Genomic DNA, 9,769 nt, shown 5'->3' on the forward strand with positions numbered 1-9,769 from the left:
TTTTTTTTGTCTTTTTGAGACAGAGTCTCCCTATGTAGTTCAGGCTGGCCTTGAGCTCACTTTGTAGCCCAGGCTGGTCTCAAACTCGCAATGACCTTTCTGTCTCAGCCTCCCAAGTGCTGGGATTACAGGCGTGCACTACCACACCCAGCTTTTCTTCTATCCTGTAGGACAGATTTTGGAGGCAGCGGTTCAGCTGGACGGGGGCCAGGGCCGGAAGGCATGGCGGGGTGCAGGGGATTGAAGTGCTACGGAGGGGCCCAGGACGCTGCTCCGGGATGGAAAGGAGCAAGCCTGGCGCTCCCTGGGCAGCGGGGCTGTCTCACAGGCGGGGATGCCGAGTGGCGAAGGGTCCACTGGCTGCCCTGGGCGAGGCCATCCCTGGTGTTGGCTGAGTGTGTCACGCCCAAATAGGTCCTTGGGTTTTGTTTGTGGCACCAGGGATTGAACCCAAGCCCTTTTCACTGAGCTGCATCCCCAGCCCTTTTCAAATGTTTTGCTTTGAGACAGGGTCTCCCTAAATTGCTAAATTGCCCAGGCCAGGCTCGAACTTGCAATCCTGCTTTAGCCTCCCAGAGTGCTGGGATTACAGGCGTGCACCACCATGCCCAGCGGGTCACAGCTGGGCTTTGGAGTCACTGCACCTGGCATATGAACGGTGTTGGGGCTGGGGGACCGTGCTGCCCTAACCCACATTTTAGGCAGCAGACGAGAGCGTGCAGACAGTGATTCTGAGCGGACTGAGCCAGGTGCAGGCTGTTTGGTCCTGGGTCAGCAGGGCTGAAGGCTTGTGAAGATGACAGCCGTGCCCCGGCCCCGCCGCCCGGCACCTGATGCACAGGCTCTCGTTCCGTCCTCCCATCGATCGTTCTGTAGATGAAGAGATGAGCGTCAGAGGCCGGCCTGCCTCGGTCACCCACACGGGGACTGGCGCGGCCAGGCCTGAGCTGAGCTTGCACCCACCACGCTCCCCTGTCTGTCTCCACGGCACAGGGTTAGGTGGACCCTGAGATCCCTGACCGCTGTTTCTCCCCAGGGCACAGCTCAGCGCCTGCAGAGCCTGGGAGCTGAGAAGGAGAAGGTCCAGCAGGACTGTGAGGCACTTCTGTCTGCGCAGCCTGTGGGCCCGGCTGCCCTGCAGCTGCCTGTGGTCCTCAACAACGTCAAGAACAAGTACAGCGATGCACAGGTTCTGTGCGGCCTCTACAGGGAGCGGTGAGTGCTCCGGGGGCCTCTGGGGGGCAGCAGAGTGCAGCCGAGCAGGTGTCTGACCCTTGTCTCCTCTGGGCAGAGCCAAGGCTGCCCTGGGTCTGGAGCGGCAGATCCAGGAAGCGGACAAGGTCATCCGGGGCTTTGAGTCCACCCTGGCACAGGAGGCCCTCATATCCGATGGCCCAGGGGCTCTGCAGGACAGGGTCAGGGAGCTGCAGGTAGGGGCTGTCGGGCCTCTTGCTGGCGGGAGGGGGACACAGCCTGGCCAAGCACTGGGTAGAAGCTCTGGGGTGGACACAGTATCTCTCTGAACCTTGAGTGTACATGGCACCATGTCCCCTCGTTCTGTAGCACCAGCGAAGGGAGCTGTTGGAACAGCAGGCCTGCGTGCTGGGGCTGCACCGCCAACTAAAGGCCACTGAGCATGCGTGTGGTGCGCTGCAAAACCACTTCCAGGAGTTCTGCCAAGACCTGCCGCGCCAGCAGCGCCAGGTACGGGCCCTCACCGACCGCTACCACGCTGTGGGGGACCAGCTGGATCTGCGGTGAGTAGCTAGGCCAGCAGGGCAAGTGGCAGGTCCCCATGAGACACGGCCTGGGGTGGGGCCCAGCTGTGTGACACTGGCCAGAAATGTCACCTCTTGGGAACTGTTTCGTCACCTTTAAAATGGGGTGATGAGCTGGTCCAGGTGTGCATGCCTACAGTCCTAGCACTCTGAGAGACTGAAGCAGGAGTATCGCAAGTTTAAGCCCAACCCAGTCAACTTAGCAAGACCTTACAAATCTCAAAGTAAAAAATAAAAGAGAGGCTGGGCGTGGTGGTACACACCTGTAATCCAAGCACTCAGGAGGCTGAGGCAGGAGGATCATTGCAAGTTCAAGACCAGGCTGGGCTACAAAGTGAGCTCAAGGCCAGCATGAACTGCATAGTGAGACCCTGTCTCACAAAAGACAAAAATAAATACATAAATATATAAAAATAAAAAATAAAAGAGAAGGCCTAGGTTCAACCCTCAGTGTCACAATAAAAAAAATGAATTTATTTATTTTTGTCTTTTTGAGACAGGGTCTTCCTATCTCAAAAAGACAAAAAGAAGAAATTTTTTTAAAAAATTTTAAAAAAAAATTTCAAACAGGGGCTTGCTAAGTGCTTAAGTTGCCCAGGCTTGGCTTGTACTTGGCATACTCCTGCCTCAGCCTCCCCAAGTGCTGCAATTACAGGTGTGCACCACCAGCATGCCTGGCTGTCTATTCCATCTCTGAATCCCCAGCCCCAGCAGAATGGGGGATCTGCAGATCACTCAGGCCTCCTGACCTGTCCCTGGGAGAAGCACCCACCTGCCTCCTCTGTGTACCCCCACGCGTCCACTATGGCAACCTTTACCTTTGCCCTGGACTTGTCTTCCTGCAGGGAGAAAACTGTGCAGGACGCCAGCCTCACCTACCAGCAGTTCAAGAACTGCAAGGACAACCTGAGCTCTTGGCTGGAGCACCTGCCCCACAACCCGGTGAGGCCCAGCGACGGGCCCAGCCAGATCGACTACAAATTGCAAGCACAGAAGGTGAGAGACAAGGGCTCTGGTGACCTGCCCAGAGCTAGAGCCCCCCGCCAGCTCCACCTGCCCTACAGATGGCAGCCTGCGCACGTGTGCCCCCTAGTGGCCACGGATCAAAAGCGCTGTAAGAGGCCTCAAACTGAAACCAGAAACTGGCCCTTCCCGATCTCCACCAGCAGCGCTTCACTTAGCCCAGTTGGTTCCAGGTGGGCAGTGAGATTCACGGAGGTCCAAATTCACGGAGGTTCCTCATCCTTGTCAAGTTCCTGCTCTGTACCAGCAATAAACCACGTGGGTAGGGTGAAGCCTCCGCCCCCAGGCAGCTCACAGTCGAAGGAGGGAAGCTGGTGCATCCCAAGCCCGAAAGCTGATAAACGTTTTTGGGTCAAGCCGGAGTGCGGTGGGCGCCCCCTGGTGGACATTCGTGGGGTCGGGCCAAGCAGCGTGAAAGGAACCGAGCCCTAAGCAGAGCCCTGAGAAACAAGGTGGAAGGGAGAGAAACGTCCCACGCCGAGGGCACGCAGTCAGGGGAAAACAGGGGCCTGTGGGGTAAGAGTGGCCAGATGAGGACTGGCCCATCCGGGACTTGCCAGGCATAGGAAGGCGGCTGGATTGTACTGTGCAGCATTGGGAAGCCCTGGGGAGCACCCCCGGCTAGTGTTTAAAAGTTGGTTCTGAGCTGGGGGCAGGGAAGGAGGCATGCAAGTTTGCAGTCTCAGCACTCTGGGAAGCTGAGGCAGGAGGATCACAAGTGAGTCCAGCCTGGGCAATTTAGAAACTTGGATTGAGACCATCTCTCAAAACTTTTTTTTTTTTAAAAAGGGCTGGGACTGTAGCCCAACATGAAGTCTTTGGGTTCAGTCCCCAGTATGGCAAAAATAAATCAAGTGGCTCTGATTCTGAGTGTTGAGTGTTTGAGAGGAAATGGGAATGCAGACAGGGAGGGCCCTGAGGAGACAGAGTGGAAGTCCAGGGGAGAGAGGAACCAGGACCCTCTGCCCAGAACAATTACTCTGGAATCTTGTTTTATTTTGTTTTGTTTTTTTTCCGGTGCGTGGAATCGAACTCACAACCTCGAGCTTGCCAGGCAGGCGCTGTGCCGCTGAGCTAAATCCCTGTGGTCAGAGCATCAGTATTTTTTTTTCTAAGTTCTAAGAACAATTGTGGCAGGGCAGTGGTTTTCAAAGGGTCGTCCCAGGACCCCAGCATCAGTGTCACCTGGGAGCTCCTCCACAGTGCACCTCCCCACGCCACCCTAGACTGCTGAATGAGGCAGGGTGGCCGGCAGATCTGTGCTGTAACACACCCTGCTGGGTTCCTTTGTATACAACATACCGAGCCGGTCAGAGTCCTGAGGGGGGCCAAGAACAGGGACTGTGCTAGGAGGGAGGAGGAAGGCGGGGTTGTCAGGGGAAGGAGGGGCTTCCTGCCCCAGCTCTCCCTGTCCCCTCCTTCCCCCTGCACTGGCTGCCCCCGCGCTGAAGGAGAAGCGGACAGGCAGGATGAGGAGGGCCTCCCGCCCCCTGACTCTCACTTCCTGCCCAACAGAGGCTGGTTCAGGAGATTCAGGGCCGGGGGCGAGACAGAGCCACAGTGACGCGGCTCTCGCAGGACCTGCAGGCGGCTCTCCAGGTAAGCACTTCCCCTGCATCTCTTTCTCCCTCACCCACCAGCCTCCCTCCCTCTCCTGGTGCTTGCTCCTCGTTCCCAGCCTCCTCCACTGACCGGCAGCCTTGGTCCTTCTCCCCTGGTCAGGACTACGAGCTGCAGGCAGACACCTACCGCTGCTCCCTGGAGCCCAGCCTGGCAGAGTCGGCCCCTAAGAGGCCCCGAGTGGCCCCCCTGCAGGACAGCATCCAGGCCCAGGTGAGACCGGCCCAGCGGGGCTCAGTGTCCCTCAGCGCCAGCGCTGCAGCCTCCAAGCCAGGCGCTCACTCTGCCCTCCTTGTCCCTCCTTTGACCCTCTCCAGGAGAAGACCCTTGCCAAGACCTACACTGAGGTCACAGCTGCCCAGCAGCAGCTGCTGCACCAGCTGGAATTTGCCAGAAAGATGCTGGAGAAGGTACAGAAATGATGCCCACTCTGTTCCCCCAACGGCCAGCTTGGCCGGGTGTTGGCCTGCCTATCTGCCTGTCCTCCTCCTCTGCAGCCTGCAGGTCCTGGGCAGGATGGCTGCAGTCCTCTTCCCAGTGGCTCTTACAGGCTGGACAGTCTTTTCGTCCAGTCACAGCTTAGCCACAGGACAGTCCTGCAATGGGCACAGGACCTCTGACCCGGAGAGCGGAGAAAATCCCTGGAGTCTTTAGCCACCGTGGTAACCGGCCACTGGGCTCCAACCTGGTAGAGCAGAAACCAGGTGCTCTCGCGGCTCCTAGTGACTTCCAGCTTCTCTGCTCCGTGATATGCCAGTATCGCCTAGAGAAGGGTGGTCCCGCTTCTGGGAGCCTGACGGAAGGGAGAAGGGAAGGTTTGGAAGGGAGAGCTGGTCCTGCTCTCTTGGTACTATCTAGTGCCAGCTTGGCCTGAACCTGTCCTACATCCCAGCATCACGGCCCGGGTCTCCTTGAAATCCTGCACCCAGGCATCTTAGGTCTTCAGCTCCACCTCCCAGGACCTCCAGGGAAGTCTCAGGAAGCAAGGAGTGGCCTGTGACCTCAGGGACGTCATACAGAAAAATGGGGCTCCTAGCTCAGGGTGGTGGCACACGCCTGCAATCCCAGTGCCTGGGTGGCAGAGACAGGAGGATCACCGTGAATTTGAGGCCAGCCTGAACTACATAGTGAGACCCTGTCTCTAAAAACCTAAATTAAAAAATAGATAAATAATAAAAAGTTAAATAAAAGGACTGGAGATGTAGTTCAGTGTGAAGACTGTGGGTCCACTCCCCGGTTCCACAAAAAGAAAGCAAAGAAAAATGAGGCCATCTTCCACCCTTTGCCCCACTACTCTCCCTTCTTCCTTTCACTTCGCAGAAGGAGCTCAGTGAGGACATCCAGGCGACCCATGAGGCAAAGCAGGGGTCTGAGGGCCCAACCCAAGCAGGAAGGGAGTCAGAAGCCTTGAAGTCCCAGCTGGAAGAGGAGAGGAAGCGGGTGGCCCACGCGCAGCGCCAGCTAGAGGAGCAGAGGCACCAGCTGCTACAGCTGAGAACCCAGCGACCCGTGGAGAGGCTGGAGGAGAAGGAGGTGGTGGAGTTCTACCGGGACCCCCAGCTGGAGGACAGCCTGGCCAGGGTGCGGTCCCAGGTGGAGGAGGAGACCAAGAGGCGGGCCCAGCTGCAGACCAGCCTAGAGGCAGCGGCCCAGAAGGTTGTCCAGCTGGAGAACAAGAGGAAGACCATGCAGCCCCACTTGCTGACCAAGGAGGTCACCCAGATCGAGAGAGACCCGGGCCTGGACAGCCAGGCAGCCCAGCTGAGTGGCAAGATCCAGCAGCTGCGGGGGGAGAACGCTGCGGTTTTGGCCCAGGTGGAGGCACTGAAGGAGGAGCTGCTGGCCCTTGAGCAGAAGGAGGTGAACGTGAAGAAGGTGGTCATGGTCAAAGAGGTGGTCAAGGTGGAGAAGGACCTGGAGATGGTCACGGCAGCCCAGGCCTTGAGGCTGCAGATCGAGGAGGACGCGGCGAGGAGAAAGCGGGCGGAGGAGGCTGTGGCCAAGCTACAGGCCCGCATCAAAGACCTGGAGCGGGCGATCAGCTTGGTGGAGCCCAAGGTCATCAGGAAGGAGGTGAAGAAGGTGGAGCAGGACCCAGGCCTTCTCAAAGAGTCCGCCAGGCTGAAAAGAGCCCTCGAGGAAGAGAGGAACAAGAACGCACTGCTGGCCAGGGAGCTGAGGGAGCTGCAGGGTAAGTACAGCGTGGCGGAGAAGCAGAAGCCCAAGGTGCAGTTCCAGGAGCGAGTCAACGAGATCTTCCAGGTGGACCCGGAGACGGAGCAGGAGATCACACGGCTCCAGGCCAAGCTGCAGGAGACAGCCAGCAAGAGGAGCAGTGTGGAGAAGGAGGTGGAGAGGCTGCTGCCCAACCTGGAGCTCCTGCGGGCCCAGAAGCCCACAGTGGAGTACAAGGAAGTGACTCAGGAGGTGGTGAGGCACGAGAGGAACCCGGAGGTGCTGCGAGAGATCGACCGCCTCAAGGCTCAGCTCAATGAGCTGGTCAACACCAGCGGGCGCTGCCAGGAGCAGCTCATCCGGCTGCAAGGGGAGCGGGATGAGTGGAAGCGGGAGCGGGCCAAGGTGGAGACCAAGATGGTGAACAAGGAGGTGGTGCGCCATGAGAAGGACCCGGTGCTGGAGAAGGAGGCCGAGCGGCTCCGCCAGGAGGTGCGGGAAGCAGCCCAGAAGAGGCGGGCGGCCGAGGCTGTGGTTTATGAGCTGCAGAACAAGTACCTGCTGCTGGAGAGGAGGAAGCCCGAAGAGAAGGTGGTAGTGCAGGAGGTGGTGGTCACCCAGAAGGACCCGAAGCTGCGCGAGGAACACAGCCGGCTGAGCCGCAGCCTGGACGAGGAGGTGGGGCGGCGGCGGCAGCTGGAGCGCGAGGTGCAGCAGCTGCATGCTAGCTTGGAAGAGAAGGAGGGCCTGCTCAGCTTCCAGGAGGACCGAAGCAAGAAGCTGGCCGCCGAGAAGGAGCTGCGCCAGCTGACCTTGAGGATCCAGGAGCTAGAGAAGCGGCCTCCTGCAGTGCAGGAGAAGATCATCATGGAGGAAGTGGTCAAGCTGGAGAAGGACCCAGATCTGGAGAGGTCCACGGAAGCCCTGAGACGGGACCTGGACCAGGAGAAGACGCAGGTGATGGAGCTGCACCGGGAGTGCAAAAGCCTGCAAGTCCAGATCGACGTTCTCCAGAAGACCAAACTGCAGGAGAAGACCATCTACAAGGAAGTGATCAGAGTAGAGAAGGACCAGGTGCTGGAAGGCAAGCGGGCGCACGTATGGGAGATGCTCAATAAGGAGCGTGCTGCGCGCCGGGCCCAGGAGGAAGAGGCGTGGCGGCTGCGGGAGCGGATTGACAGGGCCGAGGCGGTGAAGAGGACCTGGTCCCGGGAGGAGGCAGACTTGCATAAGGCCCGAGACCAGGCCGGCCAGGAGTGCGTGCGGCTGCAGCAGGAGCTGCGGGAGCTGGAGCTGCAGAAGCAGCAGAAGGTGCTGCAGCTGCAGGAGGAAGCAAACCTGCTCAGCCAGAAGATGGACAGCGAGCGGCAGAAGGCGGCCCAGCAGGACCAGGCACTCTCGAAGCTTGAGGCCTCCATCCTCCAAGAGAAGGATCAGATCTACCAGAAGGAGAGGACCCTCCGCGACCTGCATGCCAAGGTGAGCCGGGAGGAGCTCACCCAGGAGACCCAGACCAGGGAGACCAACCTTTCCACCAAGATCTGCATCCTGGAGCCTGAGACTGGGGACGACATGTCCCCTTATGAGGCCTACAAGAGGGGCATCATCGACCGAGGCCAGTACCTCCAGCTGCAGGAGCTGGAGTGCGACTGGGAGGAGGTCACCACCTCGGGCCCCTGTGGGGAGGAGTCCGTGCTCTTGGACCGCAAGAGCGGGAAGCAGTACTCCATTGAGGCGGCCCTGCGCAGCCGCCGCATCTCCAAGGAGGAGTACCATCTGTACAAGGACGGCCGCCTCCCCATCTCCGAGTTCGCCCTGCTCGTAGCGGGCGAGTCGAAGCCCTGCTCCTCTCTCTCCATCGGCTCCATCATCTCCAAATCCCCACTCTGCTCCCCAGCCCCCCATACCACCAGTTTCTTCTCCCCAGGCTTCTCTTTCGGCCTCGCCGATGACAGCTTCCCCATTGCTGGGGTCTACGACAAAACCACGGACAACAAGTGCAGCATTAAAACAGCCATGGCCAAGGACCTGCTGGACCCCCTCACAGGGCAGAAGCTGCTGGAGGCGCAGGCGGCCACAGGGGGCATCGTGGACCTCCTCAGCCGCGAGCGCTTTTCCGTGCACAAGGCCCTGGAGAGGGGCCTCATCGAGAACACCTCCCTGCAGCGGCTGCTCAACGCCCAAAAGGCCTTCACCGGCATCGAGGACCCTGTCACCAAGAAGAGGCTGTCGGTGGGTGAGGCCATCCAGAAGGGCTGGATGCCCCAGGAGAGCGTCTTTCCACACCTGCAGGCGCAGCACCTGACCGGGGGGCTCATCGACCCAAAGAGGACCGGCCGCATCCCCGTCCCGCAGGCCGTGCTCCTGGGGATGATCAGCGAAGAGCTGGCCCAGCTCCTGCAGGACGAGTCTGGCTACGACAAGGATCTGACAGACCCCATCTCCAAGGAGCGGATAAGCTACAAGGAGGCCATGGGGCGCTGCCGCAAGGACCCCCTCAGCGGCCTGCTGCTCCTCCCGGCCGCCCTGGAGGGGTACCGCTACCTCCGCGTGGCCTCCCCGACCCTGCCGCGCTCCTGTGTGCGCTGATGGGGACCAAGAAGCCCTCTCCCCAGAGCAGCTGGTCCCAAGCAGTGAGTCTCTCCTCTGTCGACCCATCACTGTCCTTTTACTTACACACTTGTGCTGGGCTCCCTCCTCTAACCTTGGTGCCTAGCCCACCCCCAGACCAGGGGTCAGCGGCTCAGTCTCCCGCTTCCCCCGTGCCTCCAATAAATGACTTCTCCCAGAGCCGTGTCTCCTTTGTATCTGGGGACACACAAGCAACGAGCCTGGGGTCTGAGCGGCGGGGCAGCGTTGTCGGGGTCCCTCCCCACGCAGCGGGCACGGATGTGCCCAACCCGACAGCCTGAGAGACAAGGGGTTCTTGGAGGGCAGTGGTTCCTTAGATTCTGGGCAGGGATGCGGTGAGAAAGAGACGGAGGAAGAGCCCAGCCTCCCCACCCACCCCCTCTCAGTTTCCTGCCCTCGCAGTTTGGGGCCGGGTTATCTCCAGGCCCCGCCCAGGTATCCCCATGAAACCACGAACAGAACAATGCCAGAGGCTGGGCGTGGTAGCACACGCCTGTAATCCAGCACTGGGGAGGCTGAGGCAGGAGGATCGTTGTGAGTTC

At 59.7% G+C, this 9,769-nt stretch overlaps 1 protein-coding gene across 1 annotated transcript in view; it reads left to right on the forward strand.

Moving 5' to 3' along the window:
- Nucleotides 1–9,386, forward strand: part of Evpl (envoplakin) — an 18,852-nt gene extending 9,466 nt beyond the window's left edge. The window contains exons 15-22 of the mRNA XM_005407464.2: nucleotides 1,037–1,215; nucleotides 1,292–1,430; nucleotides 1,564–1,757; nucleotides 2,624–2,774; nucleotides 4,317–4,400; nucleotides 4,524–4,634; nucleotides 4,739–4,831; nucleotides 5,742–9,386. Coding sequence (XP_005407521.1) covers nucleotides 1,037–1,215; nucleotides 1,292–1,430; nucleotides 1,564–1,757; nucleotides 2,624–2,774; nucleotides 4,317–4,400; nucleotides 4,524–4,634; nucleotides 4,739–4,831; nucleotides 5,742–9,185 — 4,395 coding nt within the window. The 3' untranslated portion in view covers nucleotides 9,186–9,386. The remainder of the gene's footprint in view (nucleotides 1–1,036; nucleotides 1,216–1,291; nucleotides 1,431–1,563; nucleotides 1,758–2,623; nucleotides 2,775–4,316; nucleotides 4,401–4,523; nucleotides 4,635–4,738; nucleotides 4,832–5,741) is intronic.
- The last annotated feature ends 383 nt before the right edge of the window (nucleotides 9,387–9,769 follow it).

Source organism: Chinchilla lanigera, unplaced genomic scaffold (assembly GCF_000276665.1).
Source record: "Chinchilla lanigera isolate Chin_1 unplaced genomic scaffold, ChiLan1.0 scaffold00105, whole genome shotgun sequence".
Lineage (NCBI taxonomy): Eukaryota > Metazoa > Chordata > Mammalia > Rodentia > Chinchillidae > Chinchilla > Chinchilla lanigera.